The sequence below is a fragment of the Chenopodium quinoa genome, unplaced genomic scaffold, assembly GCF_001683475.1.
Source record: "Chenopodium quinoa cultivar QQ74 unplaced genomic scaffold, ASM168347v1, whole genome shotgun sequence".
Taxonomy (NCBI): domain Eukaryota; kingdom Viridiplantae; phylum Streptophyta; class Magnoliopsida; order Caryophyllales; family Amaranthaceae; genus Chenopodium; species Chenopodium quinoa.
In genome coordinates this window covers 1093370-1114799 of record NW_018743212.1, presented here as the reverse complement: position 1 = coordinate 1114799, position 21430 = coordinate 1093370, and the positions used below count along the sequence as shown (strand labels likewise).

Below are 21430 nucleotides of genomic sequence, written 5' to 3'. Positions count from 1 at the left end.
GATTTGGAGCATTTTCGTTAAAACGACTCTTAAATTATATATAAGAATTAAATTGAGTGTAAAATGCGCCCCTGCCCACCAACAATAATCAAATGGTTCATATTCTAGACAGCTTCTGAAGTCCGTTAAAGCACACAATATACATTAGAATTAAACTCTAAAAACATAAACGAAGATTAGTATTCCATTGGGGGTTGACCATTGTCACCATACACCATACCCAATAGGGAAGCCGAGTAATAACAGTGATCGAAGCACTAATATGCCTAGTATGCTCATCATGTAAACTTATATGGATCAAATGACCAAAGTTTTGTACCCAAAGTAAAATGATGATAATTGTACCTACCGAACCTGTAATCGGATAACGTGTCCGAATAACCCGATTATCAAACAATACCCCATTATCATCATACAAAATGGGTTATCTACCAACCAAAGGCTGAATATAATTCTTTAATTGAAAACATATTAATTGCTGGAATGCTCCTAATCAACATCAGAAGCCTTAAAATAAGCATAGATAACCATCACAAATTCAAAAACCCATTTATTCAAAACCCATGAATGTAGATTAATACCTAAAAATCACATTGCATACCAATTTTGTAATGCCGCAGAACTTGCCGACCACTTTGTTTATGACTTAATTTGGAGAAAACATTAATTAAATTATGGAAAAAAAACCAATGGTACTCTGTCTATCGTGAAGTATTTGTTTTAGTTATTGTTTTTTGTTTGTTTTTTTTTTTCTTTTCAGAATGGAGATGCAGTATGGAATTATTTGCAGTGTGGTTGGTGAAATGGAAATGGAGAAGTATCAAGCATGAGAGTAGTCTGCACTTAAGTTAATGAAATGGAAAGGTGGAGGAGTAGTGGGAATAGTTTTGCAGTTATACGGGATAACGCATTTCTAGATTTTTTTTTTTTGAAATTTAAATTAGATTAGTTAATGGGAAATTGGGGGGATTAGGGTAGGTGGGAGTGAATGACGAAGCTTAGTTGGGTTTTGGAGGCTCCTCATTGATCCACTCTACAATTATACTTCTTCCGTTCTAGTAATATTGCAACAACTAGACTTTTACACTATTTGTCATGCTTGTTTGACTACAAATTATGACTTATACGTAAATTAAAATATAGTCATGTGGGGTCTTGTTTGATTCGTCTCGTAAAATACTTTTACAATATCAACTTTTTATAATTTTTAGATTGTGTTTGTTGCAATATTTGTAATATTATAGATTTTTTTTTTTTTTTTTTTTTTTTTTTTTTGGCAAGGTGTAATTCGGATTATTCCACAATTGTTTGAAAGACATAATACCTCATAAACCCTTAAAAGTTAAAACAGTTAAGCCGTGAAAGTACCAAACCACCACCAAGACGATGCTACAATCACTGAAACACAAATTAAAGCTCACAACCACCATCACCCGCCTCATCTCCGGCAACTATCAACTTCTCCGGCGACTCTCTACCGCAACATCACCTATTCCGTCAACAAAACCGCCGGAAAACCGCCATTATGTCTCCAAACACGTTTTACAGAAGAAATTATGGGCAGTGTTGAATACAAGCCAAACAGTTTCAGATGTTCTAAACCATATTATTCGAAATGGCGAGCAGTTCACTAGCGCTGATCTTCTTGCTTGCATACAAACTCTCCGCAAGCATGGCCACTACAGCCAATGCCTTGAGGTTGATTTTATTTGCATTGCTTCATTTATTTATGTGTTTCTTGAAATGGGTATTTGAGAAATTAAATTAGGGTTCTTCTCTATGTGTTAAAAGAAAATGAGGTTGACGGGATTTGATTCCGGGTCTTGAGTATCATCCCCTAGACTTTAACGGACTAAGCTAGTTGGTATGGACTCTATTTTTGTGAATTACTATATGGGTAAACTATATATATGTACAATTTTGTTTGATGTGATGCTAGAAAAAAAAGGGGGGGGGGGGAAGTATTTGTAATGCTTACTGACCTTTTTTTTTTTCATGGTTGATGCTTAAATGAATTAGATGGTTTCTTTCTTGATTAAGGATTGAGAATTTATGAAGGGTAAGGTAAGGTAAGGTAAGGTATGGGCCTAAGGGGTGTTTTTAGGGAATATTGTTGTTGTTAGCTTAGGTTTTGTAATTTGAACATAGGAATTGGAGGAAACGAAACGGATGGGATCATAATTATCTTATTTGCATTGCTTGATGAAGCAATTACTACATTATGAATGACAAACCATGTAGGACGGGAAGTCGAGAAACCATATAAATGAACTGACTGGAGTAACAAGACATCCCTGATATTTGTTATCCAAAGTGAACAGGAAACTGATTCAATGCTGCTCTATATATGTTTAGTTGGTTGCTTGATTATACAATGGAAATTGGGGAACAAAGTAGTGTGTAACTCTGGCAAATGTACTCAATATTCTACATGTTAAAAAATTTGGCTTTTATGTAATGTATTCTATGTTCCACATGTTACAAAATTTGACCTTCATGTTGCTGGCCACTTCGCAAATTTGCATTCATGCTAGCTCTTGAAACTCATGTACTTGAAGGAGCTTGATTGCCATGCTCTGCCCGCAGACAACTTGATGTTGCTGGTTGAGTGTTGAATATTGCAGAACTTGTTTAGCATTTTATATGTATCTGACCTATTATAATAACTTTATGCTAACAGTGTTGCATCTACTTGAGATAAGCTTCATTTTTTGGGTATTTTATCAAAGAAGGCGGCCAAGTTAAATGCAGGGGGAATAAAATTTGGTTTAATTTCCCACGAATGTGAAACAAATGTGGAGCTACTTTGTCTTTGACGGCGGGGCTTAAAACTTATTATTTAGACTGCTATCTACATGTCCAATCTTTTACGGAGTACTTATCATTATTTTAGAGACAGCTGGTAAAAAGTGTATTCTTTATTACTCTGTATTACTTTAGAAGTGCCCTTTATCAATGGCCTCGCCATTAGAGTAGTTGCCCTTATCTTTTCTATAGCATGCCTTTTTCTCTTCTCTATCTCTCCATATCCTTCTGACAGCTCTTTCTGAGAATAGCTCTGGTGTAGATTATGATTTTGACTTTTAATGGATAGATATTGAGGTCAATATGTTTCAGCTGCTGTTAATGTGTCTTTGCCTACTGAGGTCGTCATTATGCTGGATATGAAACTTCAATTCCTGCACAATATTTGCGTTCAATTCTCTCTCTTTTTTATTGAATTGATACTTTTGATTTTGTTGTCTTTCTTGTCTTGAGTATGCTTTTAAGTTACTACACTCCTAATTGTAGGCACTTGGCACTTCTATCTTTGCTTTTTGCAGATACTTGAATGGATGGATAAAGGTAGATTTGAATATTCAGCTACAGACTATGCATTGCGTTTGAGGTTAATGTGTAACGTTAAGAGCATCAAAGGTGTTGAGAAATACTTCGACAGCATTCCTTCTGATGCCAAGAACCAGTATACATATGGAGCACTTCTATATTGCTACTGTACTAAAATGAAGACGGATAAAGCATTGGCTATTTTCAAAAAGATGGATGAATTGAAATATATTTTTAATGATATGGCCTTCAATAGTCTCATGGAACTTTACATTAAAGTAGGCACACCAGAGAAGGTGCCATTGCTTGTAAAAGAGATGAAGCAAAGAAACATCCCACTAACCAGCCTCACTTACTGCATCTGGATTCAGTGCTATCGATATGCAGTTGATCTTGTGGGTCTTGAACAAGTTATGCATGAAGTTCAAGAGCAGGACTCTGTAAGGGATGATTGGAAAATATACAGCAACCTTGCTGCAGTGTACATTAAAGTAGGCACACCAGAGAAGGTGCCATTGCTTGTAAAAGAGATGAAGCAAAGAAACATCCCACTAACCAGCGTCACTTACTGCATCTGGATTCAGAGCTATCGATATGCAGTTGATCTTGAGGATCTTGAACAAGTTTATGCATGAAGTTCAAGAGCAGGACTCTGTAAGGGATAATTGGAAAATATACAGCAACCTTGCTTCAGTGTACATCGAGGCTCATCAGTCTGAAGAAGCTAATACTGCCTTGAAAAGAATGGAGGAACTTTTTGATAATCCAAGGAGTGCTGACCGCAAAGCTTACCATTACCTGATTTCCATGTATGCCAAAACTGGTAATTTAAATTCTGTTTATTAGGCATGGGAGAAACTGGTATCAAATTTTAAAGTTTGTCATAATGCAAGCTACCTTACAATGCTTCGAGCCTTGTCAGTGCTAGATGATATTGAAGGCCTAAAAAAATTATTAGAGGAGTGGGAGATGGGTTGCTTAGTTTATGACGGGAGGCTACCAGCTGTTGTTATAGGTGCTTACCTGAGGCATGACATGCTTGAAGAGGCTGAACAGCTGCTGAGAGATATAAAAGTTAAGGCTGGTCGGCTGATAAAGTTTGCCCATGTCCTTTTCATGAACTACTTCTTGGAAAAACATCAATTTGATTCCGCATTGAAGCATATGGAAGCTGCAATGGCTGTCAAATGGAAGCCAGTAGTAGAAAAGCTTGATCCTTTCTTCAATCATTTCAAAGAAGAGAAAAATGTTGATAGTGCTGAAGAATTTTGCCAAAAGTTAGTGAAAGTCCAGCCTCTCGACTCGAGGACCTACTTGTGGTTGCTTCAAACTTATGCAGCTGCAGGTAAAACAGCCCCAAACATGCGTCAAAGGATGGAGGGAAGTGGTATAGATATTACCCCTGAGCATGAGGAGTTGCTCCAGAAGATATGTTAGCTATTCCCCTTACATTGCCAAGTCCCCTGGCCAGTTGGCTCCCTTTTCTGTTATGTTTTGAATTATATTGCTCAATTAGATATGCCTGAATTAACTTAGGAGTCAAAGTTAAGCTATTGTTTGGAGTAATGTTGAAAATTGGTTGATTACTGTTGTTACATTATTTCAACCTGTAATCCTGTATACAATTTTACAATTACTACCAGTCTTCCAGCTATATTTATCTATCAGCCAATATACAAAAATATTCATGTATTTTTTTTTCTTTCTCTATTAAATTGATCAAACTAAAGACTGTCTAATAAGGGCCCTGTAATATTGGCTTAAATCCTATACTCATTGGACTACTCAACTCAATAACAGTTGTAGACGTATAGTTGATCGTTATACTTGTATATTTTTTTTTTTACTCATGTACAAAAATTGAACAAATTTCTTTGGTTCACATGCAAAAAAAAAAAAAAAAAAAAAAGTTTATTTTGCTTGTTAAAAGATTTTTACCGACAGAAATATTTTGATCAGTGAAAGGAGGAGTAAAGAAGAAGAGAAAGAGGATGGGTGAAATGTCATAGCTTTACTCACTGGCGGAGCCAGCGTGGGACAAGGGGGGACAGTTGTCCCCCCACTTCCAAAAAAAAAATAGTATAAATACAATATTTTGTGCATAATGTAATAGACCAAAGGAGTTAGCGCAATGGTTAAAGTAAGTTGCATGAGTTTGTACTTGTAGTCTTAGGAACTGGGTTCGATTCTTCCTGTGCGCTTTTTCTTTCCTTTATTTTTTTTTTTTTTTTTGTTTTTGTTTTTTTTTTTTTTTTAAAAAAAATTATTATATATATAAATCTTTATAAGATTTTGAAACCTAAATTTTTATAAGATAGTATTACTTCAATTTAATTCTTAACATTACCCCATTTACTTATTTGAATAATTGTAACTGTAGTTCCCTTTATTTATTTATTTATTTTATTTGTTTTTTAATAAATCTTTATAAGATTTTGAAACCTAAATCTTTATAAGATAATATTACTTCAATGCATTTCTTAACAATTACTCCATATACGTATTTGAATCTTTGTAATTGTAGTTTTGCATGAGCTTTACCCCAAATTACGATTGTTATAGCCTAATAGATAATTATGACAGTATTACATTTAAATAACTATATTATTAATTGTTTGAAATCTTCAAAAATTATGAACCCCTAAACAAATAGTTTATGGAGAAAAGTGGTATACGATGTTGATTTTTTGACTAAGTACTCCGTATTTTATATTTTGAGCTGTAAAACTTTAACTATTCAAGCATATTTTTGCTCCAATATTAAACTAAGTGATGATGTTTATTTGTCCCCCCGGTTTGAAATTCCTGGCTCCGCCACTGGCTTTACTTACTACATCACGACTCTTATTTATAGTAAGATTTTACAATAAAATATTAGGCATTATTGTACCTTTTAGTATATGATTGATAGCTATAATTGATCTAAATACATGTGAACTTTCACATATGTATTTTTCTAAACATTGATTAAATTCTTTAAGTGCACATTATAAGTAAATTTACAAAATTGTTGTGAGCAATAAGAGCAAAACCAACATGCTAGTTTGTACAAATTTGTCAAAATGTGTCTACGCGTTTGGTGCAAAAAATTAAAGTTAGTTTACTCATTTGTGCAACTGAAACTTGACAAATGATTGAACCGATTGTACGGACCTCAAAACCCCTAATCACCATAACATAACAACATAAACCCTTGATAAACCCCAACTCCTCCACCATTACCAAACAAACAACACAATGTTTTTACAATCACTAAAACACAAATTCAAGCTCACAACCACCACCTTCCGTCTCATCTCCGGCGAGTCGCAGATTCTCCGGCGACTCTCCACCGCCACACCACCAGTTCCGTCTAAAAAACCGCCGGAAAATCGCCGTAACATCGACAGACAACATTTGTATAAGAAGATATGGTCGGTGGTAACTTCAGGCGAAAGGATTCACGATGTTTTATTCAGGATATTGCAAAATGGGGAGCAGTTTATTAAGACTGATCTTATATTTTGTCTTAAAGATCTTCGTAAGTTTGGCCACTACAATCAATGCCTTGAGGTTAGGTTTACTTTTATTTCTGTTTTGGGGTAAATTTATGCAAGAAATTTGATTTTTTGTTTCTGCCCAGATTTTGTTTTGCAATTTCCTGAAATGGGTATTAGATTAATTGTGGATTTAGCTAGGTCTTGACTCTTGAGTATGATCCAATATTTCAAGTTTGCATTTTTGTTTGACTTAATTAGGAATTTTCTCTTTCATGTATGAACTATGAAATTATGAATGAATTTGTACTGTTGATCAATTGATGGTTGTTACTAAAATCTGATGCATGTGCAAATTGCAATGCTTAATGTAGAAAATTCTAGACTCTAGCAGGTAAACTTGCTGCTGATTTTTACTATGAACTATGAATTAATTATGTGGAACTTTTATCTATATATGCAATGGTTGATACCTTAGGATATGGACGGTCCATTTCTTATATTGGTGATTGAGAATGCATAAACAGAGAAAATTAGGGGTGTGAAACGATATTTTGTTGCTGTTTGTGTAAATATAATAAAGGAAATGGTAGAGATATAATGGAGAGGATCCTTATGTTTATTTGTAGTGCTAATGAAGCAAATACTACATTCTAAGAGACAAACTAGTGGCCAACTAAGTCAAGTTGGAGTTCTTGAAGATTAATGGCAGTTAATTTTTTTCCTTTCTTCTTTTTTTTTTTTTTCAATACCTAATAGGTTCTGTGTGGTGAAAGTGAATGGGATTTTGGCATTAACTTATGGTTTAGGCAATGATTAGGCATACGAGAGGGCTAAAAGGTTCAATTTTGAATAAGTTCAGACAACTTTAATAAGTAAGGACAGTTAGATGAGTTCAAACATATTCACAAGTAAAAGTAAGTTCAAGTAATTGTAGACGAGTTATGATATATTCAAAAAGATATAAGTCAAAATAAGTTGAAGAGAATACACCCTTTATTGGGTTGGCAATATAGTATTTTAAAGGGCTTATATCTTAGCATAACTCATAGGGTTTTACTGGTACATAACTCTTGCAGTATTGCCAATTTACTTGCAAAATTCTACATGTTATTCCGATCAAATCTTTACCTAAATATGTTGGCACTTGGAAAATATGCATACATGTTTTCCTATCGATTGTGAATCTTACTATGTTTTAGCAATTTGTATATATCTGACCCTATATGATGAATATAAGTGAATAGTTTTGCTTCTACTTTGGTCCTATATTTCTTCAAAGATGATGACCAAATTGATTGCAGGGGGTATATAGCTTGGTTTTATTTCCCATGATTATAAAACAAGTGCAGATCATTCTGTATTGGAAGGCGAGTCTTAAAACTAGAATTCAGCTCAATATCTACAATATCCAATCAAACCTATTATCCATCATTCTCTAGATAATATTAGTCCATACAACAGGTAAAAATGTGTGCTCTTTAATCTTTTATTATCACACCAGACGATATATTGATGCTCCCTGCTTCTTTCTGGCATGCATTAGTTTGTGTTCATTCTCCCTCCTCTCTATGAATCACGCCCCATCTGTCTCTAGACATGCGTGCATAACCCTCTCCTTAATCCTTCCTCCTATTTACTCTAATGGAATGCTCCTATTAATAGCTATCTCTAATAGCTATCTAATTTTGACTTTTGGTTGCTAAAAATTGAGGACCTGGAACATCTTAATTGTAATCAGGGGGTTGATGATCGAAAATCCCTCTGGAGGAGACCAAAGCCATAATCCCATGGCCGTTGATGTATCTCTGACTATTGAGGTCGCTTGAGCAAAAGAAAGTAATATCCTAGGGTAGATTTGTAATAATGTTAACCCAAGTCTCAGACTACAGCATAGTAGCTTATAAAGAATAAGTGAGTTGCTAAAATGAAGCATAATCAATCAATCAAAGTCTTAATCCCATAAGTGGGATCAGTTACATAAACCAAAAATGATTATTCAGTATATTCATCCACAAAAATCTTCCCTCATCCCTTACGATCAAAAAACTCATTCTCATGCAAATCCATATGCTTCATATCCTTCCTATTCCTTCCAACCACGTCATTTTCGGTCTCCCTCTACCTCGTTTAACCTCTTCATAATCCCACTCTTCCACTCTTCGTACCGGTGCACCATGGGGTCTTTGTTTTACATGACCGAACCAACGATGATGATTTTCCCTTACTCTGTCTTGCCTGCAACAACCACTTTCTTGTGAATAATTTCAATTATGATTCTATCTCTTAGAGTGTTCCTGCACATCTATCTTGACATGCGCATTTCCGTAACCTCCATCCTTTTAATATGCTCCTTCTTAGAAGCCTAACATTCTGTATCATAAAGCAAAGCACCACTGGTCTCATGGCGTCCTATAGAATTTCCCCTTTAACTGTAAAAGAATGCTTCAGTCACATAACACTTTCGTGGCCGCTTTCTATTTAAACCACCCGACTTATTCCTGTGGGCCACGTCTTGATCAATGTCACCATTCTTCTGGATGATCGACCCAAGATATTTAAAACACTCACCCATGGTCAAATCCTTTCCGTCCAAACTCACTACATCATCGCTTCCCCCCCTCTGTGCACCAAAGCGGCATACCAAATATTCAGTCTTACTCCGACTTAGCTTAAACCCTCTAGATTCCAACTTTTGCCTCCATTGCTCCTATTTGGCATTAACCTCATCTTTAGTTTCATCCACCAAAACAATATCATCCGCAAACAACATACACCATGGGACCTCATTTTGAATTGGCCTGATTATTTTATCTAGAACCGTTGCAAAAAGAAAAGGGCTTAATGCAGACCCTTGAATCCTTGATGCAATTCAATTGTAATAGGAAAATCATTTGTCAACCCACTACATATTCTCACATTTGTTGATACATCCTTATACATATCCTTAACTAGGTCCATGTAACTTTGTGGGATACTTTTATTCAACATTGCCCACCAAACTACCTCTATAATAAAAACTTAAATTACCAAAAATTTCTTTTTTCTTTTTCTCTAATTTAGGAACATTGCTGCAACTTTCTTTCTATTCTTGTCATAAAGATTCAGATTAATCTTCCCATTTAATTAGGGACAGAATTTCTGTTTGAGATGATTTGATTGTTTGTATTTATGAGCTACTTGCAGATAAGAATTTAAATCCATCACAATGTTGTTTTTGCATTCAGTTCTCTCTTTCTTTCAAATTGTTACTCTTAGGTTGTTATTTTGGTGTTGAATATGCTTTCTGCGTTGCAGATACTTGATTGGATGGATAAAGGTAGATATGGCAATGCTGCTACAGACCATGCATTGCGTATAAATATAATGTGTAAAGTTAAGAACATTGATGAGGTTGAGGAGTACTTTGACAGCATTTCTCCTGATCTCAAGAACCAATATGTATATGGAGCACTTTTAAGTTGCTACTGTACTAAAATGATGACAGATAAAGCATTGGCTCTTTTTGAAAAGATGGATGAACTGAACTATGCATCCAATGATCTGACCTTCAGTAACCTCATGAGTCTTTATATGAAAATAGGCCAACCAGACAAGGTGCCTAATCTTGTAGAAGAAATGAAGCAGAGAAACATCCGACTAACCAACCACATATACTACATCTGGATTCAGAGCTATCGATATCGTGTCAATCTTGAGGGTCTTGAGCAAGTTATGCTAGAAGTTCAAGAACAAAGCTCTGTAAAGGAGGATTGGCAAATCCATAGCAACCTTGCTGCAGTGTATATAGCGGCTGGTCAATCTGAGAACGCTAACGCTGCCTTGAAAAAGATGGAGGAGCTTTTTGACAAGCCTAAGAAAGCTGACCGCAAAACATATCATTTTCTGATTTCCATGTATGCCAGTACTGGTGATTCAGAGTCTGTTTATCAGGCATGGCATAAACTGAAGTCAAGATTTAGTGTTTGTCCAAACATCAGCTACCTTGTTATGCTTCGAGCCCTGTCAATGCTAGATGATATTGAGGGACTCAAAAAGTTTTTAAAGGAGTGGGAATTGAGTTGCATAAATTATGATGACAGACTCCCAACTGTCCTCATAGATGCTTACCTTAGGCATAACATGCTTGAAGAGGCTAAGCATCTGCTAAAAGACGCTGAAGATAAGGCTGAACAGAAAATAAGGATTGCTCATGTTATTTTCATGAACTACTACCTGGAGAAACATAATTTTGATTCCGCTCTGAAGCATATGGAAGCAGCAATGGCTGCCAATTGGAAGCCATTAGCAGATAAGCTTGATCCTTTCTTCGAGCATTTCAAAGAAGAAAAGGATGTTAATCGTGCTGAAGACTTATGCAGTAAATTAGAGGAAGTTCAGGCTTTCAACTCGAGGACCTACTTGTGGTTGCTTCAGGTTTATGCAGCTGCAGGTAAAACAGCCCCGAAAATGCGTCAAAGGATGGAGGAAAATGGTATAGATATAGGTGCTGAGCATGAGGAGTTGCTTCAGAAGATATGCTAGCCGTCCAATGCCCTGGACATTTTTTTTATACGGTATGTTTTAATTAGAGTTGCTGAAGCCTCAAGTAAGTATCCCTGAATTAACTTAGGAGTCAAAATTAAGTTTTGGTTTGGGGTACCCTTAAGTTTTTGGCTAAGTGATGAAGTTTTAGAAACTTGCAATCAGTAGATTATTGAATTCTGTTGATTAGTGATGTTATATTACTTGAAATTTATGTCATAATTAAAAAAGTTGTTATCTTTTAGATTCTTATGAGTAAATGCCAAATATCTCAAAGGATATCCTAATAAAGTTGTCTTAATTTTATGTAAGTTATTTGACCATTCTAAGATTACAAAAACCGCGTAACGGGATATCCGGGAAGATTTCGTGACTGGCGTGTGTGGTTGTTACAATACTGCGTGACTAATGTGAGTGGTTTTTACACTACGTGGCTAATGTGAGTGGTTGGTACACTGGCTATTGTGAGTGGTTGGTACAATACGACTATTATTTTGCGAGAGGACATTTGAAATTCGAGTCTAATTATTGTCTTTTAGCTGAGACATCTGGCTATAAAACCCCGATGATGGGCATGGGAGCTAACAAAAACATACAAAATGATGCATAGACTCTTAACCAAAACAAGGTCTCTAAACACCACCAGGCATATGACAATTCCGGCAGGTTCTCGCCTTTTCCGGAGTCTTTTTTCAACGACACCGAGCTTTACCCCTGAAAATCCACCCATAAGGCGTCAGGAATTCAGCAACCATAATCTTTACAGTAGATTATCGTTGGTGCGGTCCACCGGCGAGAAAGTTTCTGATGTTTTGGACCAGATTTTGAGAAACAACAACAATCAATTGAAAAGGGAGGATCTTGTTCAATGCATTATGATGCTACGTAAGTATGGCCATTACCAGCTTTGCCTTGAGGTAACTTAACTCATCCTCTTTAATTTTGGTATAAGATTTAGCAAAACCTTGTATTGTTTTGACATGCACAGCTTTTGGCGTGAATTACATTTCCTATGATATTTATTTCATGATTCATGATAAAATCACATGTCCGATCCGTTGGTGTTGTTAATGCTTAATTTTTCTACTATTAGTCTTTTATACCCATTGAGTTATGGCATTGTTGTGTTAGAAATTCTCCTAAGTCCTGACCCCTTTGCCTTTTCTGTAATTGATACTAGATTGTATCCGTGCTGCTGATGCCTTTTCTGTAATTGATATATATGGTATAATATGAATTTGGAATGAAATTAGTGAGACTGTGAGAGTAATCAGAGTATTAATTTTTGTGCTTGTTTCACTTGATTATGATTTTGCGATTTTGTTGATTTGTGAGTATTTTGCCCCTATTGATGATATGGGAATTGAATTTTGTGGAATTGCTTTAGATTCTGGAATGGATGGAGAAAGGTCAAATTGGTCATTCAGCGTTGCATTTGAATATGATATGTGAAGTTAAGGGTATTGATGAAGCAGAGGAGTTCTTTTTTAGTCTTCCTCCTGATGAGCAAAACAGAGCTACATATGGTGCTCTATTGCATGGCTACTGTTTTAAGAAGATGATTGATAAGGCATTGGCTCTTTTCAATCAGATGGATGAGATGAATCTTGTATCGAGTGAGGTGGCCTATGCACATCTTATTTGTCTTTATATGAAAGTGGACCAGCCTGAGAAAGTGCCTCCTCTTATACAGGAGATGAAGCAGAGAAATATCCCCATAAGCTGTGTGTGCTACCAACCATGGATCCTGAGCTATGCATGTCTTAATGATCGTGAGGGGATAGAACGAGTCATGAAAGAGGTTCAACTACAGAGATCTATAAAAGACGAGTGGCTCATATATGTAACTTTTGCTTCAGCATATCTCAAGACTGGCCAGTTTGAAAAAGTTGATAAAACCTTAATACTGCTTGAAGAAATTTTAGATAATTCATTTGATAATCCTGACAATGTTGGATATCATATTCTAATTAACCTTTATGCTACTCTTGGTAGATTAGAGTCTGTCAATAGGATATGGGAAAAGTTAAAGTCAAGATCTGATGATTATGACAACTTCTGCTACTTAACTATGCTTCAAGCCCTAACAAAGTTGGGTAATATGGAGCTTCTGAAAAAGTGCTTCATGGAATGGAACTCCAACTATAAGAGTTATGATGCCAGGTTACTTACTGTTGTAATTGGTGCTTTCCTGAGGCATGACTGGTTTGATGAGGCTAATCTGATTCTGAAGGATGCTGCAGATGGAGGTGGAGATAAAGCTTGTGCTGCCCATGTCACTTTCGTGGATTACTACCTGGAGAAACGCCAGATTGACCCTGCTTTGAAGCATTTGGAAGTGGCGCTGGCTAACCAATGGGCTTGGCATTCATTTGCAGGGAGGCTTAATAGATTTTTTGAGTATTTTATAGAAGAGAAGGATGTTGATGGTGCTGAACATTATTGCCAAATGTTAGAGAGAAGCCAGCCTCTTGTTCCGACGACCTACTTGGGGTTGCTTCAGACCTATGCAGCTGCTGGGAAAACGGCACCTGATATGCGCAAGAGGATGGAACAAAGTGCTATAAATATTGGAACCGAGCTTGAGGCATTGCTTGAGAAGGTATGCCCTAATTGAGTTAGGTGTTGCAGATTTACAAGCTGTGGAATGTCCTGAAACAGCTTCACTGTTTTGGGGGGTTTAAATAATGTCAGAGAATTGTTTCTCTTTCTTTTGAATCAGACTGTTTGAATTCTAATGTGATGTTATTCATGATTGTGTCATTGAGCATTGTTCTCTTTTAATTTCTTTGTTTTAATATAAAGTAGAAATACTGCAAAGCCTACAACAGTTCAGAACGCATACCAAAACACAAGTCCTTATTCTTGAATGCTCTTTCCAGCAGTTAACAATGACTACTGGTCTACAGTAGTCTGTAATGTTTCTAACAAGACCAATAATAATGCAGACAACACACTTTGACCTAAACTGAGGCTCGTTTATGACTAGATGCGTGTGATGATGCATACTGATAAGGCTGAAGTTGAGATTTCTTCCGTCTGCTTGATTTGTAATACATTGCTGCATTAGCTTATGCCTTCGTTCTGTTTCTTATCCTTTCAACATCTTCTATTCTATTTATTTCTTCCCTAAAATTGCATGGTGTAAGCTAGGCACATTGAAGCCCTTGCAAACTTCCATGACAGGTTGTTGGTCTAAATCTTTTCAAATAAGGTTGTTTTGGCCTCTATATTGTATAGATGATTCAGAAGAACACCACTGATCTGTCGTGAGATCTGATCTTTAATGGCTTTAACATTGCATGCTGTTGTGATTTCCACCATCAAATACTGCAAGACAATTGTCTATGTCTCTTTTTGTTTTAAATTTCTTTTACCAACTAGCTTAACCTGTGTTACATATGCATTCCAGCATTTACAGGTCAGAATTCTTTCAACATAAACAATTTACTAGGAAAACTGAACTTACCCACAGCCTTCTTGTCAAATAGACCTACTAGTTTTACCTGTGTTACATATGCATTCCAACATTTACAGGTCAGAATTCTTTCAAAATCAACAGTTTACTAGGAAATCTGAGCTTACCCACTTCCTTCTTGTCAAATATACCAACAATTATAACTTGATAATCCGATAACTTCTGAAGCATATCATTCCCAAGCTATTCTTATGACTTAAGCCATTTTAGCAGACCTCTTCAACAGTTAGATGTCAAGTCACTGCATCTTTAGGAACAACAGTAATTTTGTTCAATTTGTGGAGTGATTTAGCCATAGGCTCTGCATTTTTGCTGCAGTTATACCAGTGAGCTTCTCAGATATCCTGCTTCTGTTTGAAGTTTGATCATATTCTCTCAGATATCTTGTAAACTAGATGGATGATTGTTCAAGACAGAATATTATCACAGTTTCGCGTAATTATTTGAGCTGTATGTATTCTGCAACTTTTCTCAATGGAAGCACAGTTTCAAGCACTTGGTATTATAACTGAGAGTAAAATGTTTATGTTGGTGTTAAAATCACTCTCTAGCTAAATTACCGTTCAAACAGGAAAAACTTTTGAAATCGGGAAAACGTAAACAATCCTTTCCAATTCAATTGATTATGTATCAACAATATCACCATTAATATTTATGTAGGCGATCAAAGGCTTGAATTATACGAAGTAGAATTGTAGGGCATGTTTTCTTTTTTTTTTTTTTTTTGAAGAATGCAGGGCATGATAAAATCTTGATCCCCAAGGCTAAATCTCCAACCCGGCAGTCGGCAATCTCGGCATGATTACATTCCTCTCACTAAAACCCTGATTACATGTCACTTGGGCTTGGCACGAGATGAAAGGCCTAAAAATACACTGGAGTAACATTTATGAAAGTAAAGTTTTTATTTTTTATTTTTGTATTTTTACCTTGTAATCTTGTATTGTGACAATCTTGTACTCCGTAGCATGTACTCTTTCACAAAAATCATTCAACATCTTCTAATATTTTTTTCTCACATGCCTATCTCTAATACTAATACAAAGTAAATTTTACTTAAAATTATGAAATTTTAGTAATCTTATCATCAATCAATAACTTAATACTAAAATAGACTCCGGAAGTGACACATGTCTTTTTCTGGTGCTGTTTTTTCCCTCCAAAATCACTATTTTGATTTTTTTTTTTTCTTTTTATTTTCATTTTACATTACATGACATTTACTATTTAAACATTGATTACACAAGATTCAAAATATATTTACTATATTAAAATTGATTTTGGTAAATTTAGTTAGTAAAAAATAAAATGATCATTGTACAATTTTCAATATACATTAAGTCAACGCCTCTTGCATTTTTTAACAATGGAAAGAATATAAAATTTTATATCATCTTAGCCATAATATACATATCTCCTATATAAGTTAAGATATTTTTAAGATAATAATAATAATAATAATAATAATAATAATAATAATAATTTTTAGGGTGTTTCGGGATTGTTTGGTGCAGTCTTAAAGGGCGGTTTTCAGGCTGGTTTCTGGCCGTCATTCAGGCGGTTTTCAGGCGTCGTTCTTGGGCTGTTTTAAGGCAATTTCGGGTTGTTTAGGGCGAGTTTCAGACCTGTTTTTACTGGGCGATTTTCAGCCCTGTTTCGGGTTGTTTTCAGCGCAAGGTTCAAGCGGTTTTCTCTTTGTTTTTCAGGCTATTTCCTGCTCGGCTTTGGGTGCAGTTTGGTGGTGGTTTGGGTGTGATTTTCGTGCAGTTCGTGGTGCAGTTTTGGTGTGGTTTCGTGAGCAGTTTCTGGTGCAATTTTGGTGTATATAAGGTGCAGTTCATGGTGCTTTTTGGTGGTGGTTGTGGTGCAGTTCGTGGTGCAGTTTTGGTGTGGTTTCGTGAGCAGTTTCTGGTGCAATTTTGGTGTATATAAGGTGCAGTTTTGGGTGCTTTTTGGGTGCAGTTTTAGTGTGTAGTTGATGTGCTATTTTGGTGTGTCGTTTTGTGTTCTTTTCGTGGCAAGTTGTGGTGGGTGTTATGCCTCCTATTGTTCGTTTTCGTTGTCCATTTGCGGGTCTAAATGGGTGTCAGGATGGTGGGGGTAATGGGCTCACTAAAGCTTATTTACTCACTCATCTCCGTGATCGTCATTGTTGTGGGGATGCACGAGATTTGACTCGACACTCTCTTTCTTTTGATTTGGCCATTTTCTTAAAGGCGGAGTCAACATTTCGTCGTATGGGCATTTGGTTTTGTGGGGAGTGTTTCAAGACACATACTTTTCGTACGAAGTGTCGACATGGTCCTGGTTCTGATGATATTGTGGCCCCACCTGATTCTAGGGATGGTATTGTTCGGTTCATCCTTTATGGTTTTTCTAAACCGCAGGGTCCATCTTCGGGAGTATCTGATCTTGTTCCTAGTGTGCCTTGTGAGCCTCTTTTTGCATTCGATGTTGCTCTCTTGGATAGTTTGCTATCTAAGCGGTTTCGTTCGGTGAAATCTATTCCTCCTAAGTGTCGCTTGGGTTTTTCTCGGGTTCTAAAAGGTGCGCTTGATAAGGTGATATGCAAGCCTGATGACGTCTCTTGTTGGGTTCAACTGCTTGTGTTGCCTCTTTGTGTTCTAAAAACCTTTTCTCCAAGGAGTAGTCGTGAGTGTTCTTTGGGTGTCAGGCGGCAGCGGCAGGAAGAGAGTATCTCCGCTGCTATTCGATCTTGGTGTGAGCCTGGTGGTCCTGTGCGGGATACGTTGGCTGATGTGTCTCCACCTCTGTTGGATGCTGATGATGTGCATGATTTGTCTGAGCGTAATATTACGCAATGTAAGAGAAAGATTAGTGACGGACATTACACTGCTGCGGTTCGGGTGCTTTCGTCTTCTGGTCTTGCCCCTTACAATGATGCTACTCTTGCTGATTTGCAAGCTAAGCACCCTTCCTTTCTGGCTCCTATCTTACCGGATATCCCCGTTGATCAGCCCCTTATTGCTAATCCTGCTGTTGTCTTAGATCAGATTAGGGGTTTTCCGCGTGGTACGTCATGCGGTAGAGACGGCTTGCGTGCTCAACACCTTATGGATTGCTTGGGTGGTGCTGCAGTTGCTATTTCGGATGAGTTGGTAGACTCTATTACGCAGGTGGTTAATCTCTTTCTCTCTGGGAAATGTCCTGCTGTGTTGGGAGAATACATCGCCAGTGCTCCTCTCACGCCACTTGTTAAGCCTGGTGGTGGTATTCGACCTATTGTTGTGGGTACTGTTTGGAGGCGTCTGGTTTCAAAGGTTGGGGCTGCTTTAATTGGTCCGCGTCTGGGAAACTATTTAGGAGGTCTTCAGTTTGGTGTTGGTGTGCCGGCGGGTGGTGAGGCTATTCTTCATGCTGTTAATCGTTTGGTTGAGGCTCGTGGTGGTGATGTTGGCCTCTCTATGTTGCTAGTGGATTTCCGGAATGCCTTTAATTTGGTTGATCGTACGGCTTTACTGTGTGAGGTCTGTCTCCGTTGTCCAGCTCTCTCGCGTTGGGTTGAATTCTGTTACTCTACTCCAGCCAGGCTGTTTTATGGGGAGCATACCTTAAGGTCATGTCAAGGTGTGCAGCAGGGTGATCCTCTTGGCCCTTTGCTTTGTGCTTTGGTGCTCCATCCGTTGGTTTGTCGAATCAGGGATTCTTTCGACTTATGTTTGCAGGCTTGGTATTTGGATGATGGCACTATTATTGGTGACACCTTGGTGGTAGGGAAGGTCATGGAGTTGATTTTGGTAGAGGGACCTAGTCTCGGCCTCCATGTTAACGTTGAGAAAACGGAAGTTTTCTGGCCCACGGAGGACCCACGTAGCCGTTTGGCCGGTGTCTTTCCTCCTGACATTGCTCGTCCTGTACATGGTGTTAAGTTGCTTGGTGGTCCTGTCAGTGCGGATGCCTCTTTCTGTGGTAAGCTTGTTTCGCAGAGAGTTTCGAAGACCATTGAGCTCATGGATGCTGTTGCTAAGCTTGAGGATCCCCAATGTGAGCTGTTACTACTTCGTGCGTGTACTGGGGTTTCAAAACTCTACTTTTTTATGCGTACGTGTCCTCCTCGTCTTTTGATGTGGCCCTTCGAGGTTCTTTGGAGCGCATTGTAACTGCTTCGGGGCCAGGTTTTGGTGATTGGCAATGGCGAATTGCCACCTTACCTTTTTCTTATGGTGGATTGGGTGTCTATTCAGCGGGCGATGTTCATCACTATGCTTTCCTTGCGTCGCGTTTGCAGTCTTCTGGTCTTCAGACTTCGCTTCTTCGCAATTCTGGTATTGATGGTCCAGGTCCGACCTTCCATGGCGCTCTTAGTCTTTTTAATAGGACTGTGGATACTGACCTTTTGCGTAACCCTAGTGAGATCGCTGCCCCTAACCTCATGAAAAAATTGGCAGATATATATTTCGCGAAGGTCACTGCATCTGTAGAATCCACTTTCTCCTTATCTCCGCGTCAGGTCGCCTTATGGAAGTCCCAGCAGGGGGATCACACATCTGCCTGGTTGCGAGCGGTCCCGATATCAGGTTTGGGTCAGACTATGAATGGTAAGACTTACCGTTGTGTTCTTTGCTACCGGTTGGGTGTTCCCTTGTTCTCCGTTTCGACTCCGTGTTCTGCTTGCTCTAGGGTTTTTGATGGGGATATTTATGGGGATCATGCGGTGTCTTGTGCTGGGATGGTAGGTATTAAACATCGGCACAACGTTGTTCGTGATACCCTTGTTGATATTTGTTTCCGCTCTGGGATTTCTGCAAGGAAGGAGGTTAACATTGGGTTGACTGGAGGGAATGACGGGGCCCTTCGACCGGCAGATGTGTTGCTTTATTCTTGGGAAAGAGGTCTTGATGTATGTGTTGACTTGACGGGGTCTTCTCCTTTGACTCAATCTGGGTTGTCTGACTTTGTTCCTGGTCGTGTTGTGTCGGCTGCGGCTCAGCGGAAGCGGGACAAGTATGGGGCGTGTTGCAGGGCAATTGGCTATGGTTTTCTTCCTTTCTCCTTTTCTTCATTGGGGGAATTAGAGAAGGATGCTGTTGCGTTGCTGAAGCGGATTCAGGCGTTTGCTAGGACTCAGGATATTGGTGCTCGTGCAGCTGCTCATATCTTCAACAGGATCGGGTTCGCTATAGCTAGAGGGGTGGGGGCCCAGATTGTATCTCGGCTCCCCACTAATTTCTTGTAAATCAATTGACTTTGTAGGTTTTTGTTATAATAATAATAATAATAATAATAATAATAATAATAATAATAATAATAATAATAATAATAATAATAATAATAATAATAATAATAAATTTTAAGCTGATGCGGGACTTTGTTCCTGACTTGTGACTGTATTTTTAAGATATGTTTAGGGCTATCTAACTTTGTTCCTGGACGGGTTGTAGCTTATGCGGCTCATCGTAAGCGAGAGAAGTATGAAGCTAGTTGTCGGCAAATTGGATATGGTTTCATTCCCTTCTCCTTTTCTTCGCTTGGGGAATTAGAGAAGGAGGTTGTTGCGTTGTTGAAGCGGGTTCAGAGGTTCTCGGCGACGCAAGACATTGGGGCTCGTGCTGCAGCTCATATCTTTACTAGGGTAGGCTTTGTTATAGCTAGAGGAGTGGGGGCCCAAATTGTATCTCGGCTTCCCACTAATTTATTGTAGGTTGTATGACTTTCTCTGTTTTTGAGAATAATAATAATTATAATAATAAATTTTAAAAAAAAACTATACGCTAAAACAAATATAGAAATGATGACACGTGATTTATAAATAGTAAAAATTAAATTTTCAATCAAATAGTGCATAAATAACAACCGCTTTATGTTGAATAATGAAGACCGTGAATTAAATTAATTAATGTGCTTCCTCTATACTTATATACCTATTACATGAAAATACAAATTATATACAGCACATGTCCTCCTCTTCTTCACCATTTGAATTTATTTTATTATAATTTTTTCATGAGAGAACTTTTATAATTCCTTTTGCCTTAACACTCTATCGTTCTCATTCATCTCTAACATTTAAATCCCTTTAACATTCTTCATCAATTGTATTATTTATTTCTCTATTCAATTCACATACAAGTTCTTTTCTTCCCCTACTTCTTAACTTTCATTAAATTGATTGATATTTAATCAATCACTCATGCAAAAATTACAATATTATTTAAAAATATTCATTGATTTTCCAAGGGACAAAAAATTGCTAACGAATTTTCTTTTTTAATTTTCCTATGCATAACCCGTGCCATGCACAGGCCAAAAGGCAAGTGAATGATAAAACAAAGCGCGCATTAAATATATATATGCAATTCAAATTTCAAAATATTTTCAATAAAATTGTATGAAGTAAATTTTTTAAAAAATACGTTAAATTTACGTGAAAGTTCAAAAGTTTATGAGAGATAGTACTATAGTAGACTAATATAGTGCTTGATTAATGAGTTCAATCAAGCCTATTTTACCTAAGTTTTCTGAATCAACAACTACTCTTATTTGAAATGAATATAATAAACTTTTATACATTTAAGCTTTGATTGTTTATTGATAACTAGTCTCTTCAATAAGACTAATCAAACTCATTATTATGGACGATCAGAGAGAACTAATCAGTAATCAT

The 21430-nt window shown here is 37.2% G+C and overlaps 4 protein-coding genes across 5 annotated transcripts; all 4 read left to right on the top strand.

Annotated features, from left to right (window-relative positions):
* The first annotated feature begins 1202 nt into the window (after window positions 1-1202).
* Window positions 1203-5187, top strand: LOC110734278 (pentatricopeptide repeat-containing protein At1g02370, mitochondrial-like). Of its 2 annotated transcripts, XM_021914358.1 has the most exons (3): window positions 1203-1698; window positions 3324-3812; window positions 4027-5187. In XM_021914358.1, the coding sequence occupies exons 1-3, from the start codon at window positions 1387-1389 to the stop codon at window positions 4171-4173; spliced, it is 948 nt and encodes a 315-aa protein (XP_021770050.1). In that variant the 5' UTR covers window positions 1203-1386; the 3' UTR covers window positions 4174-5187. The 2 variants fall into 2 exon arrangements, with proteins under 2 accessions (XP_021770050.1, XP_021770049.1); XM_021914357.1 differs by having other exon boundaries at window positions 3324-5187.
* On the top strand, window positions 4231-4764 carry LOC110734589 (pentatricopeptide repeat-containing protein At4g01990, mitochondrial-like). The gene has a single exon (XM_021914753.1). The coding sequence runs from the start codon at window positions 4231-4233 to the stop codon at window positions 4762-4764; it is 534 nt and encodes a 177-aa protein (XP_021770445.1).
* A 1193-nt stretch (window positions 5188-6380) lies between the features above and the next one.
* LOC110734276 (pentatricopeptide repeat-containing protein At4g01990, mitochondrial-like) lies at window positions 6381-11567 on the top strand. Its single transcript, XM_021914356.1, has 2 exons — window positions 6381-6879; window positions 10101-11567. The coding sequence occupies exons 1-2, from the start codon at window positions 6565-6567 to the stop codon at window positions 11325-11327; spliced, it is 1542 nt and encodes a 513-aa protein (XP_021770048.1). The 5' UTR covers window positions 6381-6564; the 3' UTR covers window positions 11328-11567.
* A 97-nt stretch (window positions 11568-11664) lies between these two features.
* On the top strand, window positions 11665-14111 carry LOC110734275 (pentatricopeptide repeat-containing protein At4g01990, mitochondrial-like). Its single transcript, XM_021914355.1, has 2 exons — window positions 11665-12244; window positions 12715-14111. The coding sequence occupies exons 1-2, from the start codon at window positions 11927-11929 to the stop codon at window positions 13942-13944; spliced, it is 1548 nt and encodes a 515-aa protein (XP_021770047.1). The 5' UTR covers window positions 11665-11926; the 3' UTR covers window positions 13945-14111.
* Window positions 14112-21430: the final 7319 nt, after the last annotated feature.